At 46.4% G+C, this 25,585-nt stretch overlaps 1 protein-coding gene across 3 annotated transcripts in view; it reads right to left on the bottom strand.

Annotated features, from left to right (window-relative positions):
* The window catches only part of dpys (dihydropyrimidinase), a 104,286-nt gene that overhangs the window by 10,276 nt on the left and 68,425 nt on the right, over positions 1 to 25,585 (bottom strand). For all 3 annotated transcript variants that reach the window (XM_069920256.1, XM_069920258.1, XM_069920257.1), the window contains exons 6-9: positions 24,068 to 24,209; positions 11,719 to 11,861; positions 8,717 to 8,924; positions 686 to 764 (exon numbers count right to left, since the gene is read on the bottom strand). In XM_069920256.1, coding sequence (XP_069776357.1) covers positions 705 to 764; positions 8,717 to 8,924; positions 11,719 to 11,861; positions 24,068 to 24,209 — 553 coding nt within the window. In that variant the 3' untranslated portion in view covers positions 686 to 704. The remainder of the gene's footprint in view (positions 1 to 685; positions 765 to 8,716; positions 8,925 to 11,718; positions 11,862 to 24,067; positions 24,210 to 25,585) is intronic.

Below are 25,585 nucleotides of genomic sequence, written 5' to 3' on the forward strand. Positions count from 1 at the left end.
ATATACAATCTTTTTGGAAAGCAATTGAATTGTTTTTGGAACATTTGTACAAGATCAAAATACCTCTGGATCCGACAATATTTTTGTTGGGTGAGTTGAATCCTTTGAAAGATTTAGGATTAGATAAATTTCAGATTGCTTTTGTGTATTTAGCTTTATCTGTTGCAAAAAATGTATAGCAAGTACATGGAAAAATGCTAATGTGATTGATATTAATAGATGGCATAATGAGATGAAAACTTGTTTAGTAAAGGAAAAAATTACATATGTTTTACATGATAATTATTTTTTTTTAATAAGTAGTCTTTATATTTAGAATATTTACATTTAGATTTACCTTGATTAAATTTTAGTAAATATATTTCAGTTTTCTTTTCTCTTTCTTTGGCTCTCCCAAAGAGAGTTGGCTGAGAGGGGGAAGGGGGGGTTCTTTTTTCTTTTTTCTCTTTTTTTATATATGAAAATGTTCATAATATGTATTTTTCTTATTGTATGTAATAACTTTGTTGAACGAATAAATAAAGTTATGAAAAAATATGAGACAACTTTCAATAACTTTCTTAAACCCTTTGATCTCCTCCCAAGAACTGATTTATTTGGTGGATTCTCCAACGACATAAAAGCAAACACAACTTTGGTAGAAATCGTTTGTGCTCCAATCAAATAATAAATATGCAATACTTACCAGACGAGGTAAAGCTTGGTTAATTTGCTGCTGATTCTCCGGAGTATGATTTCCTCTGCACTGGCTTAAGGTGACAAATCTGTATTTTAAAAACATTGATTAACATATTTGACCATCAATAGAAGCACAATTTCACAATTTTAAAAGCTATACTTGAGAGAAAATCACGTTTCTGCTGTACAGACCAGAGCAGCAACATCGGATTGCCTGCTATGCTCACCAGAGCAGCAATGCACTTGTCTGTGTATGCACCAGAGCAGCAATGCATACATGCCTGCTGTACACATTAAAGCAGCAATACTGGCATCCCTTGTATACACACCGAGGGAACAATGCTGGATGCATGCTGGATACACCATAACAGCATTGCCTACATGACTTCCTTTCCCTTTGGATAACACCAGATGTCATAGCACAAAATAATAAACATCAGTGTTCCAAGATTTAAATGCAGGCTCAACCATAGCAAGTAGTTTGAAACGTTGTTCAGATCAATTAACTGCCAATATGAACCACAATTATAAATCATAATTTCATTTGTTCAAATTGGTCATTTACTGGTCTTTGCCCTCAGACAGCTTTGACATGGTCTTTGCCCTCAGACAGCTCCAAGAAAAGTGCAGAGAACAAATGACATGGTCTTTGCCCTCAGACAGCTCTAAGAAAAGTCCAGAGAACAAAACAAAGGACTCTACATCACCTTTGTTGACCTCACCAAAGCCTTCGACACCGTGAGTAGGAAAGGGCTTTGGCAAATACTAGAGCGCCTCGGATGCCCCCCAAAGTTCCTCAACATGGTTATCCAACTGCACGAAAACCAACAAGGTCGGGTCAGATACAGCAATGAGCTCTCTGAACCCTTCTCCATTAGCAATGGTGCGTTCTCGCACCAACCCTCTTTTCAATCTTCTTCAGCATGATGCTGAAACAAGCCATGAAAGACCTCAACAATGAAGACGCTGTTTAGATCCGGTTCCGCACGGATGGCAGTCTCTTCAATCTGAGGCTCCTGCAAGCTCACACCAAGACACAAGAGCAACTTGTCCGTGAACTACTCTTTGCAGACGATGGCGCTTTAGTTGCCCATTCAGAGCCAGCTCTTCAGCGCTTGATGTCCTGTTTTGCAGAAACTGCTAAAATGTTTGCCCTGGAAGTCAGCCTGAAGAAAACTGAGGTCCTCCATCAGCCAGCTCCCCACCATGACTACCAGCCCCCCCGCATCTCCATCGGTCACACAAAACTCAAAATGGTCAACCAGTTTACCTATCTCAGTTGCACCATTTCATCGGATGCAAGGATCGACAATGAGATAGACAACAGACTCGCCAAGGCAAATAGTGCCATTGGAAGACTACACAAAAGAGTCTGGAAAAACAACCAACTGAAAAACCTCACAAAGATTAGCGTATACAGAGCCGTTGTCATACCCACACTCCTGTTCGGCTTCGAATCATGGGTCCTCTACCGGCATCACCTACGGCTCCTAGAACGTTTCCACCAATGTTGTCTCCACTCCATCCTCAACATTCATTGGAGCAACTTCATCACCAACATCGAAGTACTCGAGATGGCAGAGGCCGACAGCATCGAATCCACGCTGCTGAAGATCCAACTGCGCTGGGTAGGTCACGTCTCCAGAATGGAGGACCATCGCCTTCCCAAGATCGTGTTATATGGCGAGCTCTCCACTGGCCACCGAGACAGAGGTGCACCAAAGAGGTACAAGGACTGCCTAAAGAAATCTCTTGGTGCCTGCCACATTGACCACCGCCAGAGGGCTGATATCGCCTCAAACCGTGCATCTTGGCGCCTCACAGTTCGGCGGGAAGCAACCTCCTTTGAAGAAGACCGCAGAGCCCACCTCACTGACAAAAGACAAAGGAGGAAAAACCCAACACCCAACCCCAACCAACCAATTTTCTCTTGCAACCGCTGCAACCGTGTCTGCCTGTCCCGCATCGGACTTGTCAGCCACTAGGATGTCTTTTTATAAGTTAAAGTGGACTCCGTTTGCTAATTATATGCATTTAAGTTTGATTTAAATATATGTTTAAGTGAGATATTTTAGTATTGATAAAAAAATTTTTTGTTGTTAGAATTTTTTTTAGGTTAAGTTTTATCTCTTTTTTTGTAAGTGGGTATTTTTTTTTCCATATATAATATTGTTAATTTTATTAACTCTTCACTCTTTATTTTGGGCGGGGGAGGGCTGGACTAATTTTAAGTTAGATTACTAATATTGTGTTACAATCAACGGGGGGGGGGTTATTTTGTGTAGTTTTCTGATGTAATATTGTAATCATACCATTTTAATTTTTTTAAATTATTTTTCTTTAAATGTAATTCTCTATTGTATTCATGTTATAAAATTTTAAATAAAGTCTTCAAAAAAAAAGGACTTGTCAGCCACAAACGAGCCTGCAGCTGACGTGGACATTACCCCTCCATAAATCTTCGTCCCCGAAGCCAAGCCAAAGAAAGAAGTATGGTTGTGTGTGTGTGTGTGTGTGTGTGTGTGTGTGTGTGTGTGTGTGTATTGGAGTGGTTGAATGTTAGTGTGTGTGTCGGTGGATGATAGTGTGGGTGTTTGTGTTTATGGGATAGGGTAAATATTAGTGCAGGTGTGGGCGGATATCAGTGTTGGTGTGGGTGGATATTAGTGTGGGTGTGGGTGGATGCAAGTGTGGGTTTGGAGGTAGTGGAGAGGGAAGGAGAAGGGAAGATGTTTCTAGTGATGGGATCACTTTGTAGATGGTGTAAATGATGGAGGATATGTTGGTGGGGTGTTAGGCCAAGTGGAATCAGAATGGAGGGGGCCAAAAAATAGAGGACCTGTGGGTAAGTGCTGAGTAGTCGAGAACACCTCAAATGATGTCGTGAGGAAGATTTCATCCTGGGAGCAGATGCAGCAGAGGAGGAGAAAGGAATAGAATCCTTTCTGGGGACATGTTGTGAAGATGTGTACTCAGTGCCATTCTGGGAGTTGGTAGGTTTGTAGAAAATATCTACGAAGCGCTTGTCTCCTGAGAGGGAGACAGAGAAATTGAGAAAGGGGAGAATGTTGCTAGAGATGAACCAAGACAATTAAAGACAGTGGGGGCCTCAAACAGCTGATGCAAGGGCCATTTAAAGAAAACTCGGCCACTTGGAGGCAGAAGGGAGCTGCAGGTCAAACAAAGATGCTGGGCCCAAGGCTTATGCTCCCTACCATCCTTCTGGCCAATGTACAATCTCTGGAAAATAAACTGGATGAACTCAGAGTCAGATGATAGCAGCAGAGGCACATCCAGGCATTGCTGTGTGTGGACACAGCCCATGAGCTTCACCATCCACTGCACTGATCAGACACTGACATCAGGAAAAAACCAGGAGAGGCAGCATTTGCACTGTCATTAATTCACTGTGGTGCACAAATGTGACGGTCATGTCTCAACCCTGCTCCCCTGACTTGGAAGGTGTGGTGATCAAGTGTTGTCTATTCTGTTTACAGAGGGAGTTCATCGCCATCATCCTGGCCGCAGTGTACATTCTGTCCCAGGTTAGCATCAGGCTGGCACTAGAGGGGCAGAGCACTGTGATAAACAGCCATGAGACAGCACATCCTGATGTCTTCCCGATCATTGTAGGGGACTAACCAGGCCAAACCGAAGATGTCTCTAATGAACTACCACCATCACATTACCTGAGAAACAAGAGGAGCCAACACACTCGACCATTGCTCCACACCATGAAGAATGTGAACTGAGCCATCACACAACCAGACCGGCAAGTCTGATCACCCAGCTGTACTTATAAACCATCTAACCATACAATTAATTACAGCACGGAAACAGGCCATCTCGGCCCTTCTTGTCTGTGCCCAAACACTTGTAGTCTCTCAGTCCCACTGACCTGCTTTCTGCCCATAAACCTTCCATACCTTTTACATCCATACACCTATCTGCGTTTTTCTTAAAAGAAAATATTGTGCCTGCCTCTACCACCTCCACTCAAAGCTCATTCTACACAGACTCCGCTCTCTGAGTAAAGAAGCTTCCCCTTGTGTTGCACCTAAAATTTTGCCCCCTAACTCTCAGCTCTTGTTTGAATCTCCCTTATCCCCAATGTAAAAAGTCTATCCACATCTAGTCTATCTATCTATCCCCCTCAATATTTTAAATCCCCACCCCTCAGCCTTCTACCCTCCAAGGAATAAGGACCTAACTTGTTTAACCTTTCTCCATAACTTTGGTGCTGAAACCCAGGTCTCGTCTGGTGAATCCTCTCTCTATTTTGTTCGCATCCTTCCTATAATTTGGTGATTAGAACTGAACACAATATTCCAAATTTGGCCTCACCAATGCCTTGAACAATTTTAATATTACCTTCTAACTCTTATACTCTATGCTCTGATTTATAAAGGCCAGCATTCTAAAGGCCTTCTTCACTACCCTATCCACCTGAGATTCCACTTTTAGGGAACTGTGTACCATTATTCCTAGATTTCTCTGTTCAATTGCATTCTTTACAACCCCACCATTCACCATGTATGTCCTACTTTGATTAGTCCTACCAACATGTAGCACCTCACACTTGTCAGCATTAAACTCCATTTGCCAACTTTCAGCCCACTCCTCTTACTTGCCCAAATCAGTCTGCAAGATTTGAAAACCTTCCTCTCTATCCAGAATGCCACCTATCTTAGTATCATCTGCATACTTACTAATCCAATTTACCACCCCATCAGTTACATCATTAATATGTATTACAAACAACAGTGGACCCAATACAGATCCTTGAGGCACACCGCTAGCCACCAGCCTCCAACCTGACAAACACTTCTTCACCACCACTGTCTGGCAACTCCCACCTAGCCACTATTGAATGTATTTTCCTATTTCCATATTCATACCTAACCATTGAACCTTCCTAACTAATCTTCCGTGTGGGACCTTGTCAAAGGCCTTACTGAAGTCCAAATAGACAACATCCACTGCCCTGTACACCCAGTGAACAAGAAGAGACTGAGTACTAGAGCACCAGTGGTGAAGACGGTGAAAGTATGGCTGAAGGACAAAAATGGAAACAATAAGGGCCACCTGACAGCTGTGGCAGGGCTTAAATGCCATAACCTGCTACTAAACCAACTCTGGTTCAGTAGGAGATGGCAAAGCCTCATTCCCAGATGAACTCAATGTCTTCTACACCCGATTTGACCACAAGAGCAAAAAGGAACCATCACTGCACACCCCATGTCCCCTGATGATCCCATCCTGTCCATATCTGAAGATTATGTGTGGGCTGCCTTTAGGAGAATGAATCCGAGTAAAACATCCAGTCCAGATGGAGTACCCGGCTGAGCATTATAAAATCTGTGCTGACCAACTTATCAATGTATTCACAGATATCTTCAATATCTCTCTCCAGCAGGGTGTAGTACCCACCTGTTTCTAACAAACGTCAATCATATTGGAACCCTAGAAGAGTGTAGTAACCTGCCTTAATGATTATCAATCAGTAGCACTTACATCTACAGTGATGAAGTGTTTTGAAAGGCTGGGGTTGAAGCATATCAGCTCCTGTCTGTGCGATGACATGGTCAAGAGTAGAGAAGTCATGTGGCAGCTTTATAAGTCTCTGATGAGACCACATTTGGAGTATTGTGTCCAGTTCTGGTCACCTCATTATTGGAAGGATGTGCAGGCTATGGAAAGGGTGCAGAGGAGATTTACCAGGATGTTCCCTAGATTGGAGGGCATGTCTTATGAGGCAAGGTTGGCAAAGCTGGGACTTTTCTCTGGAGGGTAGAAGGATGAGAGGGGACTTGATCGAGGTCTACAAAATTCTGAGAAGCATAGATAGTCTGGACAGCCAATACCTGTTTCCTAGGGTGGGAATAACAACCACTAGAGGTCATATGTATAAGATTAAGGAAGGGAAGTATAGGGGAGACATCAGGGGGAGGGTTTTACACAGAGAGTTGTTGAGGCCTGGAACGCCTGGCTAGGAGGCTGAAATATTAGGGGCCTTTAAAAGACTATTAGATGGGTGCATGGACGAAGAGAAAGTAGAGGGTTATAGGGTAGAGAGCGTTTATCACTTTTATACAGTTCGGCACAACGTGGAGGGCCGAAGGGCCTGTACAGTGCTGTAGTATTTCAATGTTTATTAATGTTTTCACCTATCATAGAAACAGGTAGACAGCAGATGCCCTCTCATTGACTCTACACAAAGCCCTGGAGCACCTGAACAGTAAAGATGCCTACATCAGGATGCTCTTTATCAACTACAGTTTGAAATTTAACATCATCTCCTCAAAACTGATTAGCAAACTCCAAGACCTGGAACTCCACACCCCACTGTGTAGTTGGATTCTGGATTTCCTCACTTCCAGACCACAATCAGTAAGAACATCTTCTCCACAATCTCCACCAGTATCGGAACACCACAGGGCTGTGTTCTTAGCCCCCTGCTCTACTCATTTTACACCTATAGTAAGATGGCTCAATACGACAATAACACCATCTACAAATTTACTGATGATACTACATAGTGGGTTGTATGAAAGGGGGGGATGAGTCAGCAAACAGGATGGAGATTGAAAACTTGGCTGAATGGTGCACCAACACCAACCTCGCACTGAATGTCACCAAAACCAAGGAGCTGATTATTGACCTCAGGAAGGGAAACCCAAAGGTATATGATCCAGTGATCACTGGGGATCAGAGGTGGAGAGGGTGAGTCACTATCTTGGAGGATCTTTCCTGGACCCAACACACCAATGGCATCGTGAAGAAAGCACATGAACACTTACTTCCTCAGGGGTTTGAGGACATTTGGAAACTCTGGCAAATTTCTACAGAAGTGTGGTGGAAAGTGTGCTGACCGGTTGCATCATGGTCTGTTATGGGAACACTAATACCCCTGAGTATAAAGCTCTCCAAAAGGTAGTGGACACAGCCCAGGACATCACAGGCAAAACCCTCTCTACCATCGAGAACATCTACAGGGAACACTGCCGTCAGAGAGCAGCAGCAATCATCAAGGATCCACCCCACCCAGTTCATGCACTGTTCTCGCAGCTGCCATTAGGTTTTGGTGCCACAAGACTCGCACCACCAGGTTCAGGAACGGCTGCTGCCCCTCCATCATCAGACTCCTCAACGACAAACTCAATCAGGGACTCATTTAAGGTCTTTTGGTTTGTACATTAGTTATTACTGAGTAATAATTTTCTATATTGCAGCTTGTTTGCACTCCTTTCTTTGTTTACATTCTCTCTTTTGTATACGGATCTTTTCTTGAGTACAGTTTTTTTTGCACTGCTATTATGTTAGTAGAAATTATGCCTGGCCTGCAGGAAAAAAGAATCTCAGGGTTGTCTATATCGTGCATGTACTCTGACAATAAATCAGAACTTTGAACTTTGTCACTGTGATTGAAGTGACAACACACAAACGCCGGAGAAACTCAGCAGGCCACATCATGTCCATAGGAGGTAAAGATGTATAATCAACATTTTGGGCCTGAGCCCTTCTTCAAGGTATCACTACTAAGCCAGCCTGAAAATGTAGCAGTTAAAAGGAACTAGAGAGAGTGACCCTATGCCCTGGACCACCTGTGTGCAGGTTTGCGACTCCAGCTTCCAGTGTACCTGCTGCTTCGCTGCTCCCCCACCGTCACAGGACTTTAGGTGCTGTGCCTTGGGTTAAGTCATGACTTGTGCTGGACTTGGATTAAAGTGAGGGAGAGTTGCGCAGGTCGTCAGCCTCACTCTCTCGCTCCAGCCTATCTGGACCCAGTGGCAAGACATAGTCGCAACGGCTGCAGACAAGTCAGGGTGCAGTGGATGGCCAGCAGTGTTCTGTGTGTGTCTCACTGTGCCCTCTTAGCACTCCATGACGTACTGCTGAGAATCGCCTTCCTGCTCGTTGAACTAAGGTTGCAAATATAATCCAATTCCTGGCGAATAGGAACACGCCTGAGAAACAGCTGAGTCAGGTGCCTCTCAGTGTTCATTTTGCATCGCTAAGCGCAAAAACAGTCACTGACCTGATCACGTTGTCTGATGCGCTTGAAGACGTATTCTGCAAATGGTTTTCGTGGAATATACTTTCCATGGCCTGGAATGACGTCCAGGTTTCCATGATCAAACACCACCTTCCCTCGTGAGATCGTAACCAAAGGGACTCCGTGGCAGACCATTCCTTCAAAGATGTTGAAATCGACAGCCTGGTGATGGGTTTTGACTGAAATAGTCCTGTATAAGAACACAAAGGGCAAATGAAAATCACATTGTTTCTGTGCCACTACCCAGGGCTTGAACTACTGATCAAGAGATACGAACACCTACCATTATACCATTGTACCACTGGCTCCTCAGCTTAAGTTTATCGGCACCTACTGAGGAGCCTCAAGTGCACTTGTTTTGTAAACAGTCCAGCTAGGTATCCCATACATAGCACATCAGACAAGTGGAGAGGTACAGAGAGATCAGTCAGTACACAGCTAAGGTAGCATCATTTTAAAAGTGTTGAGGTTCATTCAAGAGGCTGGAAGAAACTCTCCTTGGATCTTTGACTGCTTGATCTCTCACTCGCGCATCTCCTTCCTGAAGGGAGAGGTTGAAGAGACTATGGTTGGGATGGGATGAGGGTTTTAATGGCTAATTTTCTAAGAGGGTGGGTGATGTAGATGGAGCGGATGGAGTGGGGGGGGGGGGGGGGTTGTGTTTGATGGTTCACAAACCTCTGCAGTTACTTGCGGTCTTGGGCAGACCAGTTCCCATCCCACACAATGAAGCAGCAAAAGCACCCTCTGGGACCGTGATAAGATCCTGAGACATTAAAAAACAGAGAAAGCTGCTTTTTAATTTAATGTTGAGAAATCAAAGGGTGCACAGTTAGCACAAGGATATTACGGTGCTAAAAACTGGGTTCGAATCCAGCGCAGTCTTTAAGGAATTTGTACGCTCCCTCCGTGTTGGCGAGTGTTTCCTCTGGGCACTCCAGTTTCCTCCCACCTTTAAAAAATGTGCAGTATCTTGTAGGTTAATTGGGGCATTGGGGTGGCACAGGCTCGTGGGTTGGAAGGGCCTGTTACCGTGCTGTATGTCTAAATCTTTTAAAAATCATTCAGACACAACAGGGCACAAATCGCTGGAGGCTGCCATGCAGAAGGTGAAAGCAATTATGCTTCTAGGGAACCAGAATTATCAAGAGTGAGAGGAAGGAAACTATCACATGCACCCACATACAACGAAAAGCTTTGTTTTCCATGCTCTCCAGACAAGTTAGCCCACATGTACCTACAGCAGATGGTGCAATATTACAAGGTGCAGGGTGTAGTGTTACAGTTACATTTTATTTTCAGACATATAAGGAACCAAACAGGAACACACAAAGTAGACAAAGCCTTGAGGCAAGTGGAGTGGGTGCAATGGGAAGGTGAGTGGGCGAGAATGTCTATGATTCAGACAGTGTAGAGGAGGGCTGTATGCACACCCACACTTCATGGTGGGAGTGCCAGTGGAGATGTATTGACAGCATCTGCTTTCAGGTGCAACAGGGGTTCTCAGAGCCGGAGATTATACCTACAGGAGGAGGGTTAGGTAAGTTCTCCTCCTGGCCGGGATCTCCACTTTCAGGTAGCCTCCCAATAGCCGCATAGGGGTAGAATATGCAGCTTTACATCGGGATATTTTGGCCACCTGAAAAGCAGTTCCTCCTCATCTCCGTCCTAAATTTACTCCCCTAATCTTGAGTCTATGCCCCCTAGTTCTTCCCTCACCTTCCAGTGGAAACAACTTTCCTGCTTCTGTCTTATTTTTTTCTTTTTTTAAAATTGAGAAGGTAACAGGTAACAGGCCATTTCGGCCCACGGGCCCATGCTGTCCAATAGAGCCCCCAGGGAAACACACACAGACATGGGGAGAATGTACCAACTCCTTACAGACAGCGTGGAATTCAAACTCCGGTCCCGGTCACTGGTGGTGTAAAGGCGTGGCGCTAACTGCTACACCAACCATGCGCCCCTTAGGTATTCCTTTCATAATGTCATATATTTCTATATAACATTAAAGGCTCAATTTTAACATTTAAGAAGAATTTGGACAGGTGCATGGATGGGAGAGGTATGGAGGGCTATGGACTTGGTGTCGGTCAGTGGGACGTTAAAAAATGATTCAGCTGAGAGTAGAAGGGCCAAAGGGGCCTGTTTCAGTGATGTAGTGTTCTAAGGTCCCCTCTAAATTCTAGTGAATCTAGTCCCAGACAATCCCTTCTCTCCTTAGGCTAACCCCTCATCTCTGCAATCAGCCTGGTGAACCTCCAGTGCGCCGACTCCAAAGCCAGCTTATCCGTTATCAGGTAAGGAGACCAGAACTGCACGCAGGTTGGCCTCACCAGTACCCTGAACAGCAAAGTCAGCGCCAAGCAGGTGAGGTGCTGTGCTCCCCCACATGCTCGCAGCCATCACTCGCCATCAGACCATTAGTATCTAGATTGATGCACACGAGTGACTCCCCCAGCAATAAAAGCAGCACTTTGGGCAGCTACGGAGGGGGTTAACGTTTGTTTGGTAGATACCAGCATCCACCAGCAGCACCACACACCACACTGAGCGAGTTTATGAATGTTGGTCTGTGATCCCTCTCCCCCCACCCTGTTACCCCAATGCCCCCTTCTAACACTCGTTCTGGCGCTGAACCTGATGTACAGTCTCAGCATAACCTTCCTGCTCCTAAATTCAATCCCTCCAACAAAGAAGAACAACTTTCCAATGGTTACCAACTGCACCTGCAAACAAACCTTGCAATTGATGGAGAGGCACCTCCCAAGTCCTTCTGCATAACAGCATGCTGCAGTCATTCACAATTTAAATAGTAATCCGATCAAAATAAATTTCTTCCAAAATTGCCTTTATAAATGCTAACTCTCAGGATACATTGTCATGGTGACAAAAATATGGAAATAGCATATTTCTATCTGAAAAATATTGGCAAAGGAGAATGGTACAGAGAAGTCTACGTTAAACCCTGTGGGCTGCTACCTTACCTGACAGCATTTGGGTCCCAAACGACAATATCAGCGTCGGAGCCTTTGGCTATTTTCCCTTTCCTGGGATAAAGGTTAAATATCTTTGCTGCGGTGGTGCTGGTCACAGCAACAAACCTATTCTCATCCATTTTACCACTGTGCTGAAAAAGAAAAGGGTAAAAACATTCAGCCCTCGACCAGGATTTCCTGAAAGTGTTCTGTCCACACAATAGGTCTCGTGTTATGTTACAGGGTTCCAGTGAGTTGCCGGCAATATATTACCACAGGCAATTAGTTATCCAGCAGCTCTTAGATTTGGAAGTGTAAGCTCGCAAAAGCAAACCCTGGATTAATACAGCGAACCACGTCTCTCCAGATATCAGGAGAATTCTGCATATGTTATTTTTCTTCAGAGTGTTGCTATTTAAAAGTCCATGAAAATTCTGATTGACTATTAAAAAGCATTAATGAAGGTCTTCAAACCATTTAGGGCTACACCTTGGCACTTATGAAAGGTATGATTTCAATAACATTATCAATGCAAATTAATCAAGTCACCAAGACATTTTAGCAGTCATCAAACAACAACGTGGCATTGGAAGATGTGAGGGAACCGGATCACCTGGAAGAAACAAATATGGTCACGGGGAGGATCTGGAAGATCCACAAACACAGCACAGCAGAGCAGGATTAAACCCAAGTTTCCAGAGACACCAGGCAGCCTGATGATTCGGAGCGTGCTTCAACACACCCTGCAGAGGGGGGGTGTGCTGAAACGCAAAACATCGGAGGGGCCGCATGCTGATGCACACCATGCGGAGGGGCTGTGTGGTGAGGCACAACGTGTTGGAGGGTCTGTGTGTCGAGGCACAATGCGTTAGATGGGCCATGTGCTGAAACACACCATGTTGGAGAGCCATGTGCTAAGGTACACTGTCGTGGATGGGCCATGTGCTGTGGCACACAGTATTGGAGGATCGTGTCCTGTGGCATACCATGTTGGATGGGCGTGTGCTAAGGCACACCGTATTGGAGGGACCATGTGCCAAAACAGGCCATGTTGGATGGGCCATGTGCTGAAACACACCGTGTTGGACGGGTCATGTGCCAGAACACAACGTGTTGGAGGGGCCGTGTGCCGAAACACACCATGGTGGAGGGACCGTGTGCTGATGTACACCGCCATGGATGGGCCATGTGCTGTGGCACATAGTATTGGAGGACCGTGTGCTGTGGCACACCATGTAGGATGGGCCGTGTGCTAAGGCACAATGTATTGGAGGGACCTTGTGCCAAAACAGGCCATGTTGGAGGGGCCGTGTGCTGAAACACACCATGTTGAAGGCACCATATACTGTGGCAAACCGTGTTGGTGGGGCCGTGTGCTAAGGCATACAGTTTTGGAGGGACCTTGTGTCAAAACAGGCTATGTTGGATGGGTCGAGTGCTGAACCACACCATGTTGGAGGTGCCCTGTGCTGAGGCACACAGTGTTGGAAGTGGCATGTGTTGAGCCACACAGTGCTGGAGGGGTAGTATGCTCCTACACACAAGTTGGAGGAGCCATGTGCCGAAACACTCTATCTTGTATGCTGAATCTCACCGTGTTGGAGGGGCCGTGTACCGAAACACACCGTGCTAGAGTTGTAGTGTGCTGAGGCATACCGTGTTGAAGGGGCCATGTGCTGAAACACACTGTCGTGGTTCGGCTGTGTGCTATGGCACACAGTGTTGGAGGGTCGTGTGCTGTGGCACACTGTGTTGGTGGGGCCGTGTGCTAAGGCATACAGTTTTGGAGGGACCTTGTGTCAAAACAGGCTATGTTGGATGGGTCGAGAGCTGAACCACACCATGTTGGAGGTGCCCTGTGCTGAGGCACACAGTGTTGGAAGTGGCATGTGTTGAGCCACACAGTGCTGGAGGGGTAGTATGCTCCTACACACAAGTTGGAGGAGCCATGTGCCGAAACACTCTATCTTGTATGCTGAATCTCACCGTGTTGGAGGGGCCGTGTACCGAAACACACCGTGCTAGAGTTGTAGTGTGCTGAGGCATACCGTGTTGAAGGGGCCATGTGCTGAAACACACTGTCGTGGTTCGGCTGTGTGCTATGGCACACAGTGTTGGAGGGTCGTGTGCTGTGGCACACTGTGTTGGCGGGGCCATGTGCTAAGACATACAGTTTTGGAGGGACCTTGTGTCAAAACAGGTTATGTTGGATGGGCCGAGTGCTGAACCACACCATGTTGGAGGTGCCCTGTGCTGAGGCACACAGTGTTGGAAGTGGCATATGTTGAGCCACACAGTGCTGGAGGGGTAGTGTGCACCTACACACAAGTTGGAGGAGCCATGTGCCGAAACACACTATCTTGAAGGGGCCGTATGCTGAATCTCACCATGTTGGATGTTCCGTGTACCGAACCACACCGTGTTGGAGGTGTCCTGTGCTGAGGCACACAGAGTTGGAGGGGCTCTATGCTGAAACACACCATGTTGGAGTTGTAGTGTGCTGAGCACACAGTGTTGAAGGAGCGTGTGCTGAATCACACCATTTTGGAGGTGCCGTGCGGTGTGGCACATTGAGTTGGAGGCTCCATGTGCCAGAACATACTATGTTGGAGGGACCGTGTGCTGAAACACACCATATTGAAGTTCCCGTGTCGTGTGGCACATTGAGTTGGAGGGTCCATGTGCCAGAACATACTATGTTGGAGAGGCCGTGTGCTGAAACAAACTGAGTTGGAGGGGCTGCGTTCTGATACACCCAGTGTTGGAGAGACCGTGTACTGAAACACACCATGTTGGAAGGTCCGTGTGCTGAGGCACTCCTTGTTGCAGGGGCTGTGTGCCGAAATACAACATGTTGGAAAGTCTGCGTGCTGAGTGGCATCGTGTTGGAGGGACTGTGTGCTGAAACAAAACTTGCAGGGGGGCCTTTTGCTGAAACACAACGTGTTGGAGGGGCCATATGCTAAAACAAACTGTGGTGGAAGGTCTGTGTGCTTAGGCACACCATGTTGGAGGTGCCCTATGCTGAGGCACACAGTGTTGGAGGGGCTGTATGCCGAAACACACACCATGTTGGAGTTGTAGTGTGCTGAGGCACACAGTGTTGGAGGGGCCGTGTGCTGATACACAGTATATTAGATGGGGCATGTGCTACACCACTCCGTAATGGAGGGGCCATGTGCTGAGACAAACCATGGTGGAGAGGTCATCTGCTGAAACACACCATGTTGTAGGTGCCATGTGATGATACACACAGTGTTGGAGGACAGTGTGCTGAAACACACCATGTTGGAGGCACCATGTACTGTGGCACACCGTGTTGGAAGTGCCGTGTGCTGAAACACACCGTTTTGAAGGATCTGCATGCCGAAATTCATCGTTTTGGAAAGGCCCTGTGCCAAAACACACTGTGCGGAAGGGCCATTTTCTGTGACACACCATTTTGGAGGGTACGTTGGCTGAGGCATACCATGTCGGAAGGGCTCTGTGCCGAAATGCACTGTTCCGAAGGGCAGTGTGCCGAAACACAACATGCTGGAGGGGCCGTTTGCTGAAACCCACCGTGCTGGAGGTGTCGTGTGCTTAGTCACACCGTGTTGGAGGGGCTGTGTGCCGAAACACACTGTGTTGGGGCTGGAATGTGCTGAGGCACACCGAGTTGGAGGGGCTGTGTGCTGAAACACACTATGTTGGACGGGGTCGGTGCTGAAACGCACTGTTCCGAAGGGCAATGTGCCGAAACACATCGTGTTGGAGTGGCCGTTTGCTGAAAACCACCATGCTGGAGGTGCCCTGTGCTGAGGCACACAGTGTTGGAAGTGGCATGTGTTGAGCCACACAGTGCTGGAGGGGTAGTATGCTCCTACACACAAGTTGGAGGAGCCATGTGCCGAAACACTCTATCTTGTATGCTGAATCTCACAGTGTTGGAGGGGCCGTGTACCGAAACACACCGTGCTAGAGTTGTAGTGTGCTGAGGCATACCGTGTTGAAGGGGCCATGTGCTGAAACACACTGTCGTGGTTCGGCTGTGTGCTATGGCACACAGTGTTGGAGCGGCGTGTGCTGTGGCACACTGTGTTGGCGGGGCCGTGTGCTAAGACATACAGTTTTGGAGGGACCTTGTGTCAAAACAGGTTATGTTGGATGGGCCGAGTGCTGAACCACACTATGTTGGAGGTGCCCTGTGCTGAGGCACACAGTGTTGGAAGTGGCTTGTGTTGAGCCACACAGTGCTGGAGGGGTAGTGTGCTCCTACACACAAGTTGGAGGAGCCATGTGCCGAAACACACTATCTTGAAGGGGCCGTATGCTGAATCTCACCATGTTGGATGTTCCGTGTACCGAACCACACCGTGTTGGAGGTGTCCTGTGCTGAGGCACACAGAGTTGGAGGGGCTCTATGCTGAAACACACCATGTTGGAGTTGTAGTGTGCTGAGCACACAGTGTTGGAGGAGCGTGTGCTGAATCACACCGTTTTGAAGGGTCTGCATGCCGAAATTCATCGTTTTGGAAAGGCCCTGTGCCAAAACACACTGTGCGGAAGGGCCATTTTCTGTGACACACCATTTTGGAGGGTACGTTGGCTGAGGCATACCATGTCGGAAGGGCTCTGTGCCGAAATGCACTGTTCCGAAGGGCAGTGTGCCGAAACACAACATGCTGGAGGGGCCGTTTGCTGAAACCCACCGTGCTGGAGGTGTCCTGTGCTTAGTCACACCGTGTTGGAGGGGCTGTGTGCTAAAACACACTGTGTTGGAGGGGCTGTGTGCATTTGCACTCCGTAATGGAGTCGCCGTGTGCTGAGGCAAACCGTGGTGGAGACGCCATGTGCTGAAACACACTATGTTGGAGGTGCCGTGTAATGATACATGCAGTGTTGGAGGTGCTGTATGCTGAAACACACCATGTTGGAGGGGTCATGTGCTAAATCACTCCATGTTGGACGGGGTCGGTGCTGAAACGCACTGTTCCGAAGGGCAATGTGCCGAAACACATCGTGTTGGAGTGGCCGTTTGCTGAAAACCACCATGCTGGAGGTGCCATGTGCTTAGGCACACTGAGTTGGAGGGGCTGTGTGTGTTTGCACACCGTAATGGAGAGGCCGTGTGCTGCGCAAACCATGGTGGAGAGGCCATGTGCTGAAACACACCATGTTGGAGGTGCCGTGAGGTGTTGGTCATTGAGTTGGAGCCTCCATGTGCCAGAACATACCATGTTGGAGGAGCTGTGTGCTGAAAAACACTGAGTTGGAGGAGCTTTGTGCTGATTCACCCCATGTTGGAGAGACCGTGTGCTGAAACACACCATGTTGTAGGTGGCGTGTGCTGGAGGAACCGTGTGCTGAAACACACCATGTTGGAGGGGCTGTTTGCTGAGGACCACCATATTGGAAGGGCTGTGTGCTGAAACACACTGTTTTGTTGTAGGGTGCTGATCACACCGTGTTGGATGGGCCATGTTCTGAAACTGGACGTGTGCTAAGACACACTGTGCTGGTGGGGCTGTGTGCTGACACAAACCATGTTGGAGGGGCCATGTGCTGGAACACACCATGTTGGAGGGTCATGTGCTGAGGTACACCATGGTGGATGGGCCGTATCCTGTGGCACACAGTTTTGGAGGACCATGTGGGGCGGCACACCGTGTTGGAGGGGCCGTGTGCCGGAACAAACCATGTTGGAGGGGCCATTTGCCGGAACACACCGTGTTGGAGGGCTGTGTGCTGAGGTACATCTTGTTGGAGGGCTGTGTGATGAGGTACATCGTGTTGGAAGGCTGTGCGCTGAGGTACATCGTGTTGGATGGGCCGAGTACTGAAACACACCATGTTGGAGGGGCTGTGTGCTGAAACACACCTTATTGAAGGGGCTGCGTGCTGAAACACACAGTTCTGGACAGGCCCTGTCCCGAAACACACTGTGAGGAAGGGACATGTGCCGTGACACACGGTGTTGGAGGGGCCGTTTGCTGAGGTACACCATATTGGTAGGGCTGTGTGCAGAAACACACCGTGTTGGAGTTGTAGGGTTCTGATCACACATTTTTGGAGGAGCTGTGTGCTGAATTACACCATGTTGGAGGGGCCGTGTGCTGAGGCACACCGTGTTGGAGTCACCATGTGCTGATACACAGCAGGTTGGAGGTGCCGTGTGCTGAAAAACACTATGTTGGAGGAGCCGTGTGCTAAACCACACCACGTTGGACTGGGTCAGTGCTGAAACACACTGTGTCGGAGGTTTGCTGAAATCTACCATGTTGGAGGTGCCATGTGCTTAGGCACACCATGTTCGAGGGGCTGTGTGCCGAAACACACCGTGTTATGGTTGTATTGTGCTAAGGCACACCAAGTTGGAGGGGCCAATTGCTGAGGCACATCATTTTGGAGGTGCCGTGTGCTGATACACACAGTGTTGGAGGGACCGTGTGCTGAAACACACCATGGTGGAGGGGCTATGTGCAGAAACACACTGAGTTGGAGGGGCTGCGTGCTGATACACCCCATGTTGGAAGGGCCGTGTGCTGAAACACACCAGGTTGGAGGCACCATGTACTGTGGCACACCGTGTTGGAAGTGCCGTGTGCTGAAACACAAGGTGTTGAAGGGGCTGCGTGCCAAAACTCATCGTGCTGGAAATGTCCTGTACCAAAACACAATGTGCGGAAGGGCCATGTACCATGACACACCATGTTGGAGGGGCCGTTTGTTGAAACACACTATGTTGGGGGGGCCGGATGCTGAGGCACACCGTGTTGGAAGGGCTGTGTGCCGAAACACAACGTGTTGGAGTTGTAGGGTGCTGATCACACAGTGTTGGAGGGGCCGTGTGTTGATACACACCTATTGGACGAGCTGTGCTGAAACACACTGTTCCGAAGGGCAGTGTGCCGAAACACACTTTGCCGAGGGGCCGTTTGCTGAAACCCACCGTGCTGGATGCGCTGTATGCTTAGGCACACCGTGTTGGAGGCGCTGTGTGCCGAAACACACCGTGTTGGGGTTGGAGTGTCCTGAGCCACACCAAGTTGGAGGGGCCATGTGCTAAAACACACTGTGTTGGAGGGGCTGTGTGCGTTTGCACTCTGTAATGGAGTCGCCATGTGCTGAGGCAAACCGTGATGGAGAGGCCATGTGCAAAAACACACCATGTTGTAGGTGCCGTGTGATGATACACACAGTGTTGGAAGGATCATGTGCTGAAACACACCATGTTCGATTTGCTGTGTGGTGTGGCATATTGAGTTGGAGGGTCCATGTGCCGTAACATATGATATTGGAGGGTCCATGTGCTGAAACACACTGAGTTGGAGATGTTGTGTGCTGATACACCCCGTGTTGGAGGGACTGTGTGCTGAAACATACCATGTTGGAGGTGCCATGCGGTGTGGCACATTGAGTTGGAGAGTACATTTGCCGGAACGTACCATGTTGGAGGGACCGTTTGCTGAAACACACCATGTTGGAGCGGCCGTTTGCTGAGGAACACCGTATTGGAAGGGCTGTGTGCTGAGGTACGCCGTGGTGGATGGGCTGTGTGCTGAGGCACATTGTTGGAGGACCGTGTGGGGTGGCACACCGTGTTGGAGGGGCCATGTGCCGGAACAAACTGTGTTGGAGAGGCCATTTGCCGGAACACACAGTATTGGAGGGGCCATTTGCTGAAACACAATGTGTTAGAGGGGCCGTTTGCTGAAACACACCATTTTGGAGGGCCATGTGCCAAACTACATTCTGCTGGATGAACTCAGTGGGTCAAGCAGCCTCAGTTGCACATCTACTTTTCAAGCCGAAACCCTTTACCAAGACCTGATGAAGGCCATTGGTTCGATACGTTTCCATTCTGATTTTCCCCACTGCTCGACCTGCCGAGTTCCTGAAGCAGAGTGTGGTTAGCCGCAGGTTCCAATGTCTGGAATCTCCCCTATGTGTCTCCTGGTCACTGTACCCATAAGCAATTCAGAACACATTTAATTCCTTTGAATAAACACATTGTAGAATTCAGTTACTCTAATTTTAAAACCATTTTTGCAAAATATTTAAAAATAGTTATGGTCAGTATGTTTATCCTCTTCTGAAGATTAAGGACTTTTTCCGTCTCACAGACTTACCTTCAATAAGGTCATGTCTTAAACTCCTCCAGTCCCTGAAATACTTTTATAGTGTAGCCATTAAGGCTCTATAATAGCCCCTTTGTACAGCTTTTGTTGCACATTACATATTCTGTTACATTCACAGGATGTCCTGTTGCATATTTATGAAGTGCTGTAAAACCTCTGCTAACTGCAGTTCAAGCAACCAGAAAAACAAGAGGAAAATAAATTTAAAACATTAAAATAGATAAGAATAAAATAACGGGTAAAAAATAAAGTTTAAAATTGTAAATGTTCCTTGAAGTAACACAAGAACCTTTGGTGAAGATTGGAGCCAATATCCAGCCAGCAGAGGGCCTTGGTCGTGTTTTATTCATAGCAGCTGTTTGAATAAAGTTGTGTGAAACAGCAATGGCGTTGCCCATGTTGAAGAACTGGTTGATGCCGCTCGCCGTTGGGGTGACTCTCTTAAAGTGGTTTCTTCTCCCTGCTTAATCAGAGGTTTTATCTGAAAACTTGGGGGGGAGGGGGGCTAATTATCTATAATGTTATTGTTTGTCTTTCTAAAAGCTCCCTGGAGGGGGAGGAACCTGCAGATGCAGCGGCAGTTAAATGTTTTCAAAGAAAGTGACTGAAAATAAAGTAAAATGCTTTAAGGTTTATATATTCATGCAGGTGAAGTTTGTTCAGTGTAAGTACAGTGTCATATTTTTGTCTTTTAAACTGTTTATTCTAAATGTAGGTGTATTTGTTAGGCTTTAGAAGAGTAAGCTCAAGCAACCGGAAAATACACTTATCTGGTATCTAACAACCCCCATAGGTGCCTGATAGCAGAGATTTTACTATAATTACGCACTTTCATAATTGAACCTTGGAAAATCAGGAATGTCTCACTTGAATTTCTCATTTACAGTACAACTTCCATTATCTGAAATGGTTGGGACCAGGCCTATGTCAGATAACGTTTTTTTCGGAGAACAGCCCAATAGCAACAGCAAATCACTTCTCACAGTGTTCAAACAACTACAAAGGGAAGACCTTTTAAGCATTAAGATAATGTTTAGTTCTCACCAAAAAAAAATATGCTGGCCACTGCTGATCACCGACACCTCCCCACTGAGGCCCCGTTCCTGCCAGGATCCCAAGGTTCCCACTTGCCATCAGCAGCCCAACGTCCCCAGACAGTTCAGCTCTTAAAGGATTGCTGATATTCTCATTTGTCCAAAATTTTGAAACATTTTTGGATAACTGGGGATTTTGGATAATCGGAGTTGTACGGTATTTGTTCAGAATGGTGGACTGCGCTGCCCCTCCTGATGATTAAGCAGGAGGCCACTCAGCCAGCTCTTCACACCATAAGTTCTTGGGTTGCCCTCTTCCTCATACTTCCCTGTCGCCCTGGAACTAATACTTTCTCCACACATCACGTCTCCCCTTAAATTCCTTTGCCCTTGACTCCAGTACTGGCAAACACTGCTCATCCCTCATTGCCCTCATTGACAGGTCTCAAGTCACCAGGCCTGATCAGAATGCTGATTCTCTTCCTGAAGGCAGTATGCAAGCAAGATGGGTTATGACAATAATCTAGTACAGTCTGCTGGAGGATCTCAGCAGGTCAAGCAGCATCAGTGGGAGAGAAGGAATCGCCGATGTTTCCCACTGGATCCCTTCACCAAGTTATCCAGCACATGAATGATGATTTAATTGTGTGACAGAGAATATAGATATGTTTCTATGAGATAAATTGGGAAAGGTTTGTAAGAGTAGGTCACATACAAACACTTTAAAACAGATCTTATTTGAAATACTGAAGTTCTGCCCCATGCTAGACATGTTGGGGTCTCAGAACTTTTGCAAGAGCTTTAGAGAGTGCCCAAGAGACTTCACTAATGGATTGTTGCTTACAAAAAGGCAACAGATGAAAGAGTTTGTCAGAGCTGCCTTCTGTCTAGAGCTGTTGTAACAGGGTCATGTGGTTTTACAAGCAGAGAGAGTCAAACAGGCTTTCTCTCTGAGAGAGAGAGAGAGAGAGAGCGAGAGAGAGAGAGAGAGAGAGGGAGTGAGAGAGAGAGAGAGAGAGAGAGAGAGAGGGAGTGAGAGAGAGAGAGAGAGAGAGAGGGAGAGAGGGAGAGAGAGAGAGAGAGAGAGAGCGAGAGAGAGAGAGAGAGAGAGGGAGTGAGAGAGAGAGAGAGAGAGAGAGAGAGGGAGTGAGAGAGAGAGAGAGAGAGAGAGGGAGAGAGGGAGAGAGGGAGAGAGAGAGAGAGAGAGAGAGAGAGAGAGAGAGAGAGAGAGAGAGAGAGAGAGAGAGAATGAGATCTTGTACCATATTGCAGCCAGCAAGTGCAGCTGGGATAAGCTGACAAGCTTATGGAATTCCAATTTTGGAAGATGGCCTGGTCAAAGCCCTTGTGGTTCATGCAAGAGGAGAGAACTGGCTGTCTAATGTTTCACTTGGAATAAGTGAAACAAAAAGGAACTCTGTGGTGACCTGAAAGAAAGTGGTCATTATCTAGAGAATTCTGAAGGGACAAGTTTTGTCAGGAAGACATGGAAGTAGCTGATGGAAGTACATCAGTTGTGGATGTCCTAGAACAACAAATCTCTCTCTAAAAACTGAGTGGTAACCATGTACCTTTCAAGCACCAAAGCCTGGTGAACTTTATACATGTTAAATTCTATGCACAGTATAAGAATTGCCTGCAACCAGTGAACTTGGATGAATGAGAAGTGAGATTGGACAGTGAACCAAAGAACTTTTCTGAACTTACACACACATTACATACATGTGCGCTTAGAATTAGAAGGGGTTAAGTTAGGTTAAGTAAATCAATAGTGATAAGTTAAATTGTGATACTGTTTTCATGTTTAAAGATAATTAAAAGCAACTTTTGTTTAAGTAACCATTTGTCTTTGTGAATATCTATTGCTGCTGGGTTTTGGTGTCCTCTGGGCTCGTAACAATTGAAATAAAATTGGCGTAAAGCAGCATGGACAAAAGAAAATATTCTTGTGTCAATGCAGAAACTGGTGTGTTGAGTAAATAATTAAATTGTGAGCTCATGCTTTAAATCTGCTACCTTTGAGGGACAACCATGTGACTAGTTTTCAAATTACTTGGTTATAATTAGGCAAGAAAAGCTGGTTCACTTATGTGAGAACTGCAAAGATTAATGGATCAGGAGATTCCAATTACTCCATATGCTGATGAACAGATCCAGCTGGAAGCCACAGTCGATTTCAAAAGGAGAAAGAAGGGGGATGGAGGAAAGAAAGGAACGAACAAATGAAAGAATAAAAGCACAAATTAATTAGATGTTAGTTATGGAGCAGCCCTAAGCAGAATGTGAATTCCTTCCTCCCACCACAAAAAGAAACTACCCTGAACATTTGTATCTCTTGTTCAGTTATTGTCAATTATTCCTCAACAAGTCTCAATGTGGATAAATCAAAGATGATTGTGGACTTCAGGAGGTCAAAGATCGACCATCTTCCACTGAACATCAAAGCTTCTGTTGTGGAGAGCAGGAAGTTCCCTTGTCTGGATATAAATGACAACCTATCCTGGACCCTCAACTTCTCCTCATTAGTCAGGAAGGTGCAGTGGCGCCGACACTTCCTAAGGAGGTTGAGGAGGCTGAGGCTACTGGCCCCCATCTTGGCCACATTTTACAGGAGCACGACAGAGAGCGTCCTGTCTGGCTGCGTCATTTTGTGGTACAGTAGCTGTAAAGCATTGGGCCAGAAGGCAATACAGAGGATCATCAAAACCACTGAGGATCACTGGGGTCTTCCTTTCCTTTACTGATAACATTTATTGGGAGCATTGCTAAAATTAGGGCTCAAAATATCTTTGACCTACCACCATCTGGAAGGAGGTAGAGGAACCTTAAAATCAAGACTGCCAAGCTTCTCCCACAAGCTGTAAGATCGATGAACAGTATCCTGAAGCCAGCAAATCATCCCAAAATATTTATATGTATTTATTTTACATATATTTGTGATTATTCAATTCCGTCATTTAAGAGAGTACATGGATGTGAGGGGGTTGGAGGGTTATGGACATGGGTGTGGGTAGGTAGAACTAGTGGAATTTCACGTAAATTGGTGTAATATGGCCTGTTTCCGTACTGTAAATTGTTATAGGGTTATTTTATTTGTGCATTGTGAGTGAATGTGTGTGCACAGTGGTGCGGAGAAACACTGTTGCATCAGGTTGTATATGTACAGTCAGGTGATAAGAAACTTGACCTTGAAGTGACACTTACCACTCCTTTCTCCCAAATGATGGACATCCTGTCTTCCACACCATTCACTCCATTTGGAATCTTCGTGAAGTCATCCTTTCCCAAGGCCTTCTGGCAGCCATTGAACGTGCAATTATCTGTTCCTGTCACTGACAGGTCATCACTATGGGAAACAGAGAAACGATGGGATAGTCAAGTCCACCAAGTACTGCTTCACCACAGCCTTCGGTTGAAGGAAGAATCCTGATCCATTCACGTACATGGGGATGAACAGGAGGGAAGGACATCAGCAGCAGTGGGTTAAAGAATATTTTCCATGGTTGCCATGTGACACATGTAGTATTTAATTACTTGAGTGCCAGGAATCTGAAGCTAAGCACAATCTGGGAACAGCACCTCTGGGAGAAACAAAATGGTCGATGTTTCGGGTCAGAACATTTTCAGTATTTGATGTCACAATCTGACTTGAAACTCAGACACTGCCTGACCTGCTGAGTTCCTCCAGCAGAGCGTTTGATATAATTGCCAGAGGTTGTCTGGGCAAACACCCCAATGACCTTCCTCTTCCACGGGTTAAAAGTGCCATCAATCAAGCTGTTATAGAAATGCACAGGGTTTTTAAAACTGTGATATCAAGCATGAAGGCTTTTGTTTTCTCTGGGTTTCAGTTCTACTTTGTGTCGCAAATATGGTTCCTCTGTTTAAAAAGGGCTCCAGATATAGGCCCAGCAATTATAGGCCAGTAAGTTTGATGTCAGTAAACTAATGGAAAGTTTTCTTAGAGATAACATGTATATGTATCTAGAGGGACAGGACTGATCAGGGACACCCAACATGGATTTGTGTGAGGAAGGTCATGTTTGACCAATCAAGTTGAATTTTTTGAAGAGGTGACTAGGAAGGTTGATGAGGGTAGAGCAGTAGATGTAGTTTATATGGATTTCAGTAAGGTCTTCGATATGGTTCTACATGGAAGGTTGGTAAGGAAGGTTCAGGCACTAGGTATTAATGCTGAGATAGGTTTAACAGTGGTTAGAAGATAGACACCAGAGAGTCATGGTGGATGGAAGCTGGTGATGAGCGGTGTGCCTCAGAGAGCGGTGTTAGGTCCCTTGTTGTTTGTCATTTATATTAATGATTTGGATAATGGAGTGGTAAACTGGGTTAGTAAATATGCAGATGATACAAAAATAGTGGGAGTTGTGGGTAGTGCAGATGGTTTTCAGGGACTGCATAAGGATTTGGACTGAAAGATGGCAGATGGAGTTTAATGTAGATAAGTGTGAGGTGCTTCATTTTGGGAAGAATAATCAAAACAGGACACATGTAGTGAAGGGGAGGGCATTGAGGAATGCAGAGCAACAGAGAGATCTTGGAATAACAGTTAATCAATGTTTAAAGTGGTGAAGAAGGTTTCTGGCCTTTATAAATTATAGCATAGAATATAGGAGCTGGGAGGTGATGATGAGACTGTTCAAGGCATTGGTGAGGCCAAGTTTGGAATATTGTGTGCAGTTCTGATCCCCAAATTATAGGAAG

Source organism: Narcine bancroftii, chromosome 2 (genome assembly GCF_036971445.1).
Source record: "Narcine bancroftii isolate sNarBan1 chromosome 2, sNarBan1.hap1, whole genome shotgun sequence".
Taxonomy (NCBI): Eukaryota; Metazoa; Chordata; class Chondrichthyes; order Torpediniformes; family Narcinidae; genus Narcine; species Narcine bancroftii.